This window comes from Lepidothrix coronata, unplaced genomic scaffold, assembly GCF_001604755.1.
Source record: "Lepidothrix coronata isolate B3197 unplaced genomic scaffold, Lepidothrix_coronata-1.0 Scaffold40, whole genome shotgun sequence".
Lineage (NCBI taxonomy): Eukaryota > Metazoa > Chordata > Aves > Passeriformes > Pipridae > Lepidothrix > Lepidothrix coronata.
In genome coordinates, this window is record NW_016690220.1 from 2,805,166 (window position 1) to 2,818,283 (window position 13,118).

General features: G+C 38.8%; 1 protein-coding gene across 3 annotated transcripts in view; it reads left to right on the forward strand.

Annotated features, from left to right (window-relative positions):
• Positions 1 to 5,857, forward strand: part of ELP2 (elongator acetyltransferase complex subunit 2) — a 38,554-nt gene extending 32,697 nt beyond the window's left edge. For all 3 annotated transcript variants that reach the window (XM_017813269.1, XM_017813270.1, XM_017813271.1), the window contains 6 exons: positions 143 to 215; positions 651 to 837; positions 2,455 to 2,576; positions 3,081 to 3,223; positions 3,762 to 3,875; positions 4,847 to 5,857. In XM_017813269.1, coding sequence (XP_017668758.1) covers positions 143 to 215; positions 651 to 837; positions 2,455 to 2,576; positions 3,081 to 3,223; positions 3,762 to 3,875; positions 4,847 to 5,003 — 796 coding nt within the window. In that variant the 3' untranslated portion in view covers positions 5,004 to 5,857. The remainder of the gene's footprint in view (positions 1 to 142; positions 216 to 650; positions 838 to 2,454; positions 2,577 to 3,080; positions 3,224 to 3,761; positions 3,876 to 4,846) is intronic.
• The last annotated feature ends 7,261 nt before the right edge of the window (positions 5,858 to 13,118 follow it).

Below are 13,118 nucleotides of genomic sequence, written 5' to 3' on the forward strand. Positions count from 1 at the left end.
AGATTTTTCTGTAGTCAGTTTCTAATTCTGAAAGAATTTATGCAGATGTTTAAACTGAATGCTGAACATTATTTGGAATTATTTGGGATGTAATACTGAAAATGGCTATGATGCATTAAATATCTTTTCACATGTATTTCAGATATGGACATGGATATGAAATATTTTGTGTTGCTTGCAATAATTCAAACACTGTAATTGCTTCAGCATGTAAGGTAAGAAAAGATTCTAGCACCATCTAGTGAAAAGTGCCCACCAGATTTCTAGGGCTGACAGAGCAGAAATCAGAATTCAGTTTGGGCTGAATTCTGTTCTTTTACATAAATGTGAAAGATTTTTTTATAGATGGCAGTTGCCTTGCAAAGGTGAGAGTGAATGCAAATAAATTATTCCTAAATTATGTATGATTCATTTGAAGACACTAATAAGATAAATTCTAACAAATATAAGTCTGAAATATTTTCTTGCTGATATATTGTCAGCATTAGTAAAAAATAGTAAAACAATCTTGACAATTCCCAGAGGAAAGCTGGATCTTGCTTGATTGCAAGCCTTAAAACAAGCCCCCTAACATCTCAGTATTTTGAAATGTGCGATTTTTATATTTGCTTTCATTAATTCTTACTGATATTTTTTTTCCATCTATACAGGCTTCCAAAAAAGAACATGCAGCAATTATTTTGTGGAGCACTACTTCTTGGAAAAAACTGCAGAGTTTGTCTTTTCACAATCTGACTGTTACTCAGCTGGCATTTTCTCCTAATGACAGATTTTTACTAGCAGTTTCTAGAGACAGGAATTGGTCACTGTGGAGGAAAGAAGACTCCTCAGAGTCAGGTAAGATATGCAAAGTGGATATACACATTTGAAGACTTTGTAGTTTGTTCAATATTTTTGGCTGCAGAATATTTGAAATAGAATTGATGTAATATTTTAATGGACATTTTCCTTACAACTTTGAAGAATTAATTGTTGTAGACTCTTGTGGTTTTAAGAAATGCAATTAATAATGTATGGAAAGCTAGAAATTAAATTAAAATGCAGAGAAGAATATAATCAGGCTTTAAATGCTGTTTAATTGATGGATGTAATGAAGTCTACTATTCTGCCTTCTGCATGTGATTGTATGTTTGACTTATTGAAATCAAGTATACAAGCTGGCGTGTGATGCCTGAACTTCCAGTTGGCATTCTGTCAAGAAAAGCCTTCATCGCGGTGTTCTATGCAGGCATAGCTGGAGGGTTCATTGCTACACCCATATCCTGCATAGAGCTGCCTTGTCCCTGTTTGCAGGGCATGGCACTTTGAGACTCTTGACAGGATTAATCTCTGTCTTTGGTGTGGCTTTCTGATAATCCTACACAATTGATTAATTTGACTAGGACTGTCTCTGTCTGGAAAAAATGCTCATAGTAAGGATTCAGTTGACCCTCTCATTAAGACTTTGAGCCTTGCAAAATCATGAGGAGATTGCTGTTGAACACTTTAATGGAATCCTAGACCAGATGCTTGTGCTGAAAGTGATTATCGTTGCTCTGTTGGCTTAATAGCATATAAACACTGCTGTGCTCTATAGAATGTTCCTAGAGACTTGGCAGTGAGTTTTGGCCCCTTCAGACAGTGTCCAGTTGTATCCTGGCTTGAATTTCTGTTCTATTCAGACTTCTATTCTAAAGCCTGGCATATTGTCCACAGTAGTTACACAATGTTTCAGAATAAGGATCATGAATACTCACAGCAAGCAGAGGAAATCCTCTTTTCATCTCTTCATCAATAACCCTTCTGTCTACAAATAACATCATTATCAGTGTAAAGAGAAAGTGCTGGTATTGGCATCCCCAGAAGTGGTTATTCAAAGTCTGTGCTCCAAAATGGCAACCTTTCCTACTTAGGAAAAGCAGTTCCATTTAATGATCTGCTGATCAGATTTAGTTCTTAATTGTATACATGCTGAAATGGCAGCCTGTCTCTTTGGGAACACGTGAATCTTTACAATTAGACCATTATAATTTCAGCTCTTGGGGCTTTACTGGTAAATAAGAACTGTGGTGAAATTACTGGGAATATGTGAACACATGGTAAATGTTGCACTATTCAAAAACTTCTGAAGTCGGTGTTCTTACAAAAAACTTGATAGAAATAACCTGAAGGTGTTATACTTGGACTTAAATTCTTCTGAAACAGAAATGTATGTAAAAGATTGAACTTTTCCTACTGTTTTAGGGCTATAAGGGCTGACTGATACTGTCTTGAACAGTTGCTCGTTATCACTAGTAGTAGTAAGTGTTGCAAAAAATACCCATATGGTCCTAAGTATTCCCAGTTGCTTTAAAGAGGAATGGAATTATATCCAAGTATTCCTGCAGTTTTTACATAGAGTTAGGTAAGAGTAACGATTACTTTTAATATGTAAAGTAGTTGAAGCAAGGTTTTGCTCTGTATGTTTTATTCCAGGAGCAGTCTTCGCTTGCTGTTCATACACAGACAAAAATACAGCTGTTCACAGTCGAATCATTTGGTCTTGTGATTGGACACCAGATAGCAAGTATTTTATTACTGGTAGTCGGGACAAAAAGGTAATTAATATTAAAGGTTTGGAAAGCCCAGAATTATTTTAATGTATTTTAGATTAGCAAATGCTTTGTTCTAATGAGCCCTTTTTCTATAAATACAAAAAAGTCTTATTGTGTGTTTTAGCGCAGAAATCAGTGATACTTTCATAAGCTAAATAAAGTGCTTGAATATATATATATATACACAAGACTGTGGGCTGCCAGTTGGACTTTCTCCCTTCTTCTTTCATGCAGTAAGACAAGCATATGTCGCATAATTCTATGGGTCTCAAGTTTTTCTTCAACTTTCATAACAGAATCTGTTTTTGTTGTCAGTAACTTTAATGATATCAGACAGACTGTCTACAAAGACGAATCTTTGTAGATAGAGATTTTTTACTATTTTCAGAGTCATCTACTTTGTTCTGTGTCCTAGAATTCCTTTAGTTAAGTTATTTCTTATGTTTTGTAAGTGCATTTACAAGAAGTTCAAAGTGAAAATTCCTAGATGACTCTGTTTTCTTACAGGTCGTTATCTGGGGCCAGTGTGATTTATCTGTGAATATTGAAGGGAATATGCTGGATTTAGTCAAGCCTTGTTCAACAGTACTAGATGCTGGGGATTCTGTAACTGCTGTTAGTATCAGCCGTGTGCTTACCCCCGATGGAAGGTATTGCTGGTTTTCTGTAATGTCATTTTGTATTTAATTCAAAATTAATATTTTCATAGTCAACTGATGTTCTGTGGCTAAACAGCTCCTGAAATCTACCTGTCAATTATTTCAACCATTCTTTAACTCAACGACCTCTACTTTTTTTTCCTTCCTAGCCACCTTTTCAGCTGTATAGTGACTTCTCCAAACAGTGTAACAATAAAAAAAGGAAGTGGGAGCGGGAGGGAGAAAGGCATGAACACACCTGAAATGCATTAATTTTTCCAGCAGTATTGACTGATCTGATGTTGTAATAAGCTCCTTACTTTTTCCTAACCAAATATATTTTGCAGGTTTCTGCTTTGCTGGTTTTTTTAATGAAATGGCTTTGATTTAATTGTGATTTATTAATTTTCATGGAAAAGTAAATACTGATTTGAAGGGCAAGTGCAAAACAGTACTTGAGTGCTACTTCTTTCTATCCTGCATTAGAACTAGGCCTTGCTGAGCTACCTACTGTAATTTCTGTTAACTAATGCAGTTATTCTCTTGATAGATATATTGTTGCAGTAGGCTTAGAGATTGGGAAGATTGTCTTGTACACGTGGAAGCAAAGTGGACAAGAACTGGCAGCAGCTGACTGGACCACATGTGTTGAGATAGGTAACAGGTATGTCTTTTGAAGTAAGTTAGGAGCAATGAAATATTATTCTTGAGACTAATAGTGCTGGAGTTATGCTCTTGTAATATATAAAATGATATGAAACTGGTTTATTTGTATACCAAAATTGTTATCCTTTGATCCCTGAAAGTGTAAAGATACCTTAAAGCAAAACTCGGGGAAAAAAAAATATTGGTCATTTAGATGTATTAAAAAACTCACCCATGAATGTGAACAAAAAACAAGAGGGGGTTAAACCCCAAAATAAATACTTCATGCTATGCAAATGCTTTGAGAAATATTTCTCTTTGTTGGCCCTACTTAAAAAGAAATAAAAATAAAAAAGTCATAAAATAAGATGATAAAAAACACTGAAGAGACGGGGGAAAGAATCCCTGTCTATATACATCAGCAAAACATTTTGGAGTGGATGACAGCAAGCTTTCAAGAGCAGCTTCTACCAGAAACCAAAGGAATGACAAGATCTATGCGGTGCTGCTGCAGTGACAGCTAGAGAGACTCTGTAGAAAGACTTTGAATGTTTCACTTGAAGCACTCTCCTAGATTCTTCTGTCACATACTGGCATTGATAGTAACAGAAATGAAAGTTGATGGTGACTTTGGCCTGTATGTGTGTGAAGTGAATTGGGAAGGGATACCAGATAACAGGAAATTGTAGGCTAAAAGCCAAAACTCTGTCATATCTCAGTAACTGAGATGCTAGACCTGTAGCTTAATGTGGTAAAACTGGAAATCAATAGCTGTTTGAATTATTGATGAGCGAGAGGATAAAATGTCATTAGTGTTAATGGCCCTACTTATTTTAAGAATTTAATACCTGCTGGTTGTCACAAATCAGTTTTTCCTCAGTTGGTAGTGTTAACTGAAGAGTACTAATTATATGAATGTTGATGTTTACAGTCACATGCCCAACTGTGTTTGACATTTTGCAGTTATGTATGGATTTCTTTTTGTTGCAGCCAAAGTCATGCTCTTGCTGTGAAGCGTTTATGTTGGAGACATCATGCAGGCAGAGCTGGACATAATGATCAGAACAGCAGCGAGTGGTTGCAGCTTGCAAGTTGTGGAGCTGATCACTGTGTTAAAGTATTCAATGTCAACAGATTTGCTCTTTAGCAAAGACAGCAGGCCTGTCTGTGCCAAACAGATTCACAATATTTTATGTCAACTTTTAGCCATTTTGATTATTGAATTTTCTGTTTTCTGCTCTGGGAAGTGAAACATCTGACATGTAACTTATTAAAGCAACTTTGGTGGAAGTTTGAAATGTCAAATATTTTTATAATCCTGCAGTTCTGGAAATATGAAATATTTTATATGTTTTGGTTGGTGGATATCCTGGAACTGAGGCATGGGAGATGGGAGAAGGATAATGAGACAGCTTTAGTCACTGGCTCCAAGGGTGGGTGGGAAGCTGGCGACGCTTGGGTTATGTACTTGGGATTCCAAGTGGAGTACTGAATTTTTTTTAAACTCCTATTCCTATCAAACTTTTACTGTCAATTGGCTTGCCAGTGCTGACGTGTTTCAGGATGTGCAGTCAAACAGAGATCAGAGTTAAACGTACAGCTTTCTCTGATTGCCTTCTGAATGTGTATTACAGTCTTGTTCCAAGTCTTAGGCCACCTGACGTTAGAAGGAGTAGTTGTGTCTGTATGCTTGGACAGGCCTGCGTGTTTGATTTTATTCCTTTATTCTGCTGTGCAGAGTGCTGAGCTTGTGCTTCTTGGTCATGTGGGGCTTAAAGCCAAACTCACAGACCATTTAAATCTTCTGATATCTCCCCTGTGTACCAGTGAGCTCTCTCTGAAGAGAGGGCTGTAGAAGAGCCACCTCTTAATCTCTTGGAGGGCTGTCCTCTACAGTTTGGACTGGAAAAACTTACAGATATCACTAGGCAGGAGCTAAAAGGAGGCAGCCATTCCTTACCACTGCCTTTGGACTCTTCCTGACTTTTGACAGCTCCTTATCTGTTCTGGTGAAAACAGATTAGCTTGGTTGTCCAGTAGTGTTGTAATTTAAGCAGAATGTTACTAAGACAGTTAGTACTTCAGAAAGAAGCCTTTACCTCAGCAAGTCTGTATCTAATTCCAAAGTCTAATTCAGAAATTTGTTAAACTTTGAGAATGAAATTCTTGTTATTCCAGAAACACTTGCTACCCAGAACTGGTAGTGCAGAGGTAATTGGAATTGCGTCTAACTTTTTACTGTGTTGCATCTTCAAATTAAGAGTACAGTTCTTTCAGAGTGGGCCGTGCTCTTTCCAGATAATAATAGTTTATATTTTAAACAATTTTGTGTTTTAGCTTTTAATTTTCAGTTTCATTTTTCAACAACTAAAAAATCAACTTTTAATGTGGGGGCAGGGGAATAAAAAATGACTTGTTAATAAAGGTGATTTGCTATATTTTACTTGTGGTTTACCCAGTGCTTTCCTTACTTGTGTGCTTTAAGCATTTAAGCATTTGAGTAGTGTATTTTACTTGTCTGGGAATTTTTAAGCAGTCGTGTCCTGGCAAGCAAAAGATATAACTTATCACTCATGAGGTTTCAAAAAGCTGCCAAAGGTGGAACTTCATTCTATGTCACAGTTGTCATTTGGTGTCTTACCTCCAATTTGATGATCGTACCAGATAATTCTTTCCAATACTAGTATGTCTTGCCATGTGGCCATTCTTATGTATAGTTTAAAGTGAAACATCATATTAGTTGTCCCTCTCTTTTATTTGCTGAAATGCTGTCATTAAACAAGCATCAGCTGTTAGATGATTTAGTAATCCTTTCCATTATCCCTGGGACTTTTGTGACTCAATCAAATCAAATACCTCGTTGTTCCAACTTTAAATACATCAGATTAGTCTGTTGGTCTCACAAGTCTAAATGTTTATAATAGACACTATTAATTTTTGATTAAGTTAGAGATTGTCAAGAGAGACCTTGACACATTATTGGTATTTTATGTACGATATTATCTTTGCTTATATATATCTTTGCTAAGCATTTAGTGGGCATGACTTTTACATACACCTTTACCTTCTCAGTAAGTCCACTAAAGTCTTTTAAAACCAGCATGTAAATCAGCATTTTAAAAAAAAATTAGAAATGAGCTGCTGGCCATGTATGTGGCACTCAAATTCTCTGCTTGTTGTACAGTGCCATTGAAAGTAGAGTTGAGAAAACTGATGGGATAAACTAAAGTTTTGCATAGAATATTCTAATATCTTTTGATACATTTGAGGTAAAACCATTCCATTAATATTTTGGATGCACATTATCAAAAGTATTTTACTGGCTTTATGCTTGTTCTGAGAAGACTTTGTGGCCAAGGATATGAACAAACTGTTTTATGTAGTCAGACTTAAAGGAGGAAGATTGTCTTGTCTTACAGGAGAGATATCTATGAAAAAGCAAGCAAGAAATGGCACGGATCTTGTTATTTGTAATCTGAGATCTGTAACTAAAATCAAATGGTTATTGAGGTGATCCAAAGCAATCTCAAGTCTTTCAGTCCAGGATGTAGGCATCCTGAAGTCTGTGTTGGACCAAAAAGGCATGGAAACACTGACTTTAGAGGTGAGGATGCTGTGGTGTCTACTGGATTAGAAGGACAAAATATACTGTGTGTGTAAACTGGGAAGATGAGAGATACTGACATTCAGCCGTAGGAACTCCTGCGTGGGCTCCACATGGCAGGCTCCCTACACACTACTGCTATTGATTGTGTTAATTTTTTCTGTTATGAAATGGGAAAGAACAAGCAGGTTATACATCATGCTAAGCCTTAAAAAGAAAGTATAATTTTCTGCTGTTGCCTGGTGGGCTGGGACTTCAGAAGTAACTAGAAGCTGTTGAAAATTTCAAGGAAGTCAATTATTGAACTCTCAGCCATTGAAAACATCACTTTGGTAACTCTGAGTAATCTCTGTTTTCCAAAATATTTAATGGGAAAAAATGAGAATGCTCTGAGGCTCACTGCCAATTGCAGCTAATGCAGAGATGAGAAAAGAGGAGGCAGCAGCTGTGTCCTCATTTAGAATCGAATCTTTAAAGAAGTGGCTGTTGCAAATAAGGAAACTTTAAAATAACTGAAATGGGAAGCAAAAATATTACTTGCTCTGTTTTAGGGAGCATCTGGAGCTGTACAAAAGATGAGACAAAATCACTGACAGGACAGAAATCAGAATTTGCCTTTAGTGCCTTAGGAAGCTGGTAGAGGTGGGAGTTGTTGAGCACATTTTAATGATGCTCTACTACTGCTATTTTAGCAGCAGTACTGTATCAGGATCTACAGTGATAGTTTTGGGATGGCAGGGTAGCGTGTTTACCCCATGACTTTCCCAGCCCTTGACCCTCCAGCCATTCCTGGTTTTGCCCTGTGTACTGGCACATCCTCAGAGAGTTCTGGGACATCCCTTCATACGCTTCTTTTCCCCAGCCAGGGTCTGCCTTTTTGCCCGTGCCAACCACCCGATTTTCTTATCCTGCTTCTGCCTTTGCTGGTAGAGAGCCTGGAGGGCTGTGGCCTCCCTTTGCCAGCCCCTGAGACTCTCACTCAAGCATGGCTCCTGCTCTCACCTTGTGCGACCAGCTCTAGTGACGGTATGCAAGCAGTTTGTCCTCAATGGCACATACAAACTTAGCAGCATCATTTTATTTTCTGCAGTAACTGATCTATGCTGTAATGCAATAATAAAATAATATATAATGCAATAATAAAACTAGAAATGATCACTTGCTCTTCCTGGAGGGAAAAGGGTAGACCATGTGACAAAGCCCGATGCTGTACCGTAATAATGGGGTTAGTTCCAGTACCCTGGGGTAGCTATGCCAACCACATGTGCCCTGGACTTGAAGTCCTCTAAGAAAGCTCCACCATGTATATGGTGTTTGCATGATTCAGCCAACATTACTGCTGTACAGATGAGAGGAGGTGCTATGGCCAAGGTAATGACCATGTTACAATAGACTTCAGCATAGACTCCAGCAGATCCCGAGTGAAATAATGAGGGATGCAGCAAAGAGATTTTTTTACTGCAGAGGAGCTATTCCCCTTGAATCAAGAGCTTGTGCAAACACAGATCTTGTTGTCTTGCCTCATTTTGGTTTTTTTCTAAGCCTTTTCTCTCTTTTCTCTCACCCACCCTTCTTCTAAGGAGATGTTTTGCCTTCTTAGTCCCTTCTCCATTCTTGCTGGCCCCTAAATCCTCACTTAATCAATCCTTATTTTCTCAACAGCCTCGTCTCTCTTCCTATTGTTCTTGTAAGATAATCCTATCCTTTCTAATACGGGATCCTAAGAGAATTCATATATAGTATAACATCCTCTTGGTATTTTCTGTTCTACCTTCTATGTCCCTGATTCTTCCTTTGCTATGTTTTGGGCTTTTGGTATTTATACAGTCTGTCCAGTCTCATTACCTACTTTCTCCCTGACGGCAAATTGCTGGCATACGTGTGAGCAGCACGCCCTTCCTCCCTTGCTGAAGCATAAGCTATCTACCTGCCAGTGGGGAGAACTTTTCTCCTCCACAAAAATGAATTGACTGCAGTCCCCTCAAGGGAAGCTTTCCAAGTGCTTTTCAAGATGAAACAATAGTTATGTTTGTCTTTCCATTTCATAATCTTGGAGAGTCTCCTTCCTGTGAGTTATCATATAAAGATGTACTTCTGAGAGAATATCTGTACTGCATGGATGCACTTTTTAGAGCATGGGAGCTTTCTGCTGTTTAAGTTCTTTGCTTTGACATGGCAGGCATTTCTATATTCGTATTTCTGGGTGCTACTAGTTTTCACCACTGTCCACAGAGAGCACTGAGCTCTACCACACATTTCTCTTTCTCTGCAGAAGAGGTTCAGCCAGCAAGGTTGAAACAGCTGCAGTTCAGGGAAGTGCCTGAGATGCCTGTAGGTTGCTCTGTGTGGGTCTTCAGGATGGGTCAGTCTGACCTACACAGTTGCTAAAGGTGCAATGTAGAAGCCTGCCAGGGATCCTTTGGTCAAACTTCTGCTTCTGCGGTGTGTGCATACAGTCTCTTTATACCGCAAACATTACTGTGCCTTCAGTAACAGTTCTGGTTCACTAAACCCAAGGGGACTAGTCAAGGTGAGAACCCCTTTACAGCTGGTGAGCATTGATTCAGGCTGGTGGACCTCCCCTATAGTTACAGGTACATGAAATGTACCTGTAACTATAATATAAAAGCTAATATTAAAGCTAATATTAAAGCTAATAAAAAGGTATAAATGTTGGGTTTGCTTAGCTACTGCTAGACAAAGGCCCGCTTCAACTTTTTCTACCCATTGAAAAGAAATCTAGTGTGTTTTTTCGTGTAAAAAGTATTGTCATAGCTCAAAACATAGCTCTGTGACGTGAAATTCTGCAATTCCTCTTAATTGTGCAAAAGTGCATTTCCACAGGTTAATAGTACTGAAAATTTTTAGCTCAGACCTGAAATAAAACCGGATTGTGTTTCACAGAGCAATAGGATCACAGGATTATTAAAATTGAAAGGGAGCTCAGGAAATCTGTAGTCCATGCTTCTGCTCCAGGCAGGGTCAGGTATGAAATCACACCAGGTTGCTCAGAGCTTCTTCCAATCTGATCTTGAAAATCTCAGAGTGGAGACTGCACAGTTGCTCTGAGCAACCTGTTTCACTGCTGACTGTCTTCATGGTGAAAACTGTTCTTCTCTCAGTTCTGAACCTCTCGTTTCAGTTTATGCCCTCTCTTACCTTCCTTCAGCTCACCACTGTGTAGAGCTGAGCTCCATCATCTTCACAGTCTCCTCCTAAGTGTTAAAAGGCTGCTACCAGGTGCCTACAAAGACCCCTCTTCCCCAGCTGAACCTGCCCCATTCTTCTGCCTCCCCCTACAGGGCAACTGCCCCCTGCTCCCTCCACCTTGGTGGCCCTCTGCCGCACTTGCGACAGTTTACATCATCTTTCCTGTATTGGGAAACTCCAAACTGGACAGGTACCCATGGTCTCATTACAGTAGCGTCTTATTACAATGGTGTGTCTAAAGTCTGTTGTACAGTTTCCTCCCCTACGAAGTTCAAATCTATAACTCTCTTCTTTAAACTTACCATGTCCCTTTCCTACACTATTCCTTTGCATGCACTTGACTGTGTGTGGTAGTGATGCAATGCCATGACCAAGAGCAGCAGATTTTAACATTGTGTCTGCAGAGCTGGGCCTTTCCTGTATCCACTGTGCAATGTGCTCCAACATCTCTGCCAGATGTGAATTCAGACATTGCTCTGACCATGTGGCAACACAGCTTCTGGGAACAAAAGAGCCCCCATCACACTACTGAGTGTCCTTACGCCACGTTTCCACCACTGGCAAGGTGGAAAGGGCAGAAGAAAGATAAGATGTTTTGGGTCTGGCTGGAAGCTCTGCTTGTCTCCTGCCTCCATCTGAGCATGGGGAGTCTGCCAGTAGGGAGCAAGGCACCCAGCCCAAGTTTTTGTCCAGAGCCCACAGCAGAGCTGCAATCCATATTAATTGTTTCCCTGTGACCTGGGGTGGCCAGAGCAGCCCTGTGTTTAGATAACTAAGAGCTGACTGCACTACAGACAGGAGCTGTCGTATTGGTTGTAAACCCAAACAGCCCCTCACCCCTACAAATTCTATATTAAAAAAATTACTTATTGTCTGTCTCAGAGGAGAAGAAATTGATGCTATTTTAAATGCTTAAACTGTGGTCATTTCACTGAAAAATCAGTGAGTTGATTGCTTCCACATGCCAAGGACCACCAGGTGGCAATATAAGAAAAAAGATAAGTGCGAATTTCCAGCACCTGTCATATATACCCAAAAAATCAAAATAAAATAGAAATTTATCAATCAAACACAGGTATTTGGTCTCCTCTGAGATGTTTAAATGCAGTGTTTCAGTGATAAGGATTTCTTATGAAATACTGATTTTGAAAGCATTCTTTCTTCTGTTTTTGTCCTGCAGTCAGGAAACTGACTGTAAACTTCAGAAAATGATGAGCACCGCCTAATCACACAGGGTCTTATTGTCTGCTATAGATATTCTCCCTCACTGCAACGTATCAATTTGAAGAAGATTTTTAAAAATGGTAATTTTCTTACTTTACCTTGTTGAAGTGTAAAATGGGACTTTTTTTCCTATGTGTGTTTTGTGGTCTGTGTTTTGTGTTCTAAAAGGCTGTCTAACCATGTGGATGCCCCTGGGAAGGGTTTAAGCTAATGAAGTCTCATGCACCTCCTGTAGACAGCTGTGATTAGATTAGAGGGTAGATTTAGATGAGATATTAGGAAGACATTCTTTACTTTGAGGGTGGTGAGGCTCTAGAACAGATTGCCCATAGAAGTTGTGTGTGACTGATCCCTAGAAGTGTTCAAGGCCAGGTCAGGTGGGGCTTTGAGGAGTGTGACCCAGTGAGAGGTGTCCCTGTGTGTGGCAGGGGGGTTGGAACTTGATGGTCTTTAAGGTCTCTTCCAAGCCAAACCGTTCCATGACTCTATAATTTGTAAGTAAAGAGTCACCGTATTGGATCATATGATGAAACTCTCCCAGATTCCAGTGACTTATGTTTCAGGAACATTTTCAACCAGAGGAAGAGCCCTAATGCCTATTAGCTATTGAAGAATTTCCTTTTCCTTCCATGTGTTTGTCCAACTGCTTTTTGAATCCATGCAAACCCATAATTCCCCTAGTGATTAGTGAGAAATCCTCAGGGAAATTAGAGGGAAATCCTCAGTCTCTACCAATAAGAAGATGCATGTCTTGTTTGTTTTGAACATTTAATGCCTCCTTGGTTTTATACTAGAAAAGGATTAGTTGTTTTTCACTGTCTTCTTGTTATTCCTGATTTTATAGACCTTTAGTATATTTCCCACCCATGGATTTCTTTTCCAGTCTGAAGAGTCCTGTTGTAATTAAGTGTTCCTTTCATGGCAGCTGTACTCTTCCTTTCATTGAACTTATTTCCTCTTCCTCAGTGCTACAAAATTTCTACCAATAAAGAAATATTTATTACTGGTTTTGCACCTTTTTATTTATTCATGTTTATCTGGGAGCCTAGTCAACAACACTGTTTGTGCTGGCAAATAATTTTCTCTTTTTTTTGTTTTGTTATGGTTTTTTTTTTTTAAACAAGTCAAAACTTTCTTATTTGAAGCATTTAAGGTGCTGTCTTTTGGGTATTTGTGACAGAGTGTAGTATCTTATCTTTGGACTGTTTTGTTCTTACGTCGTTT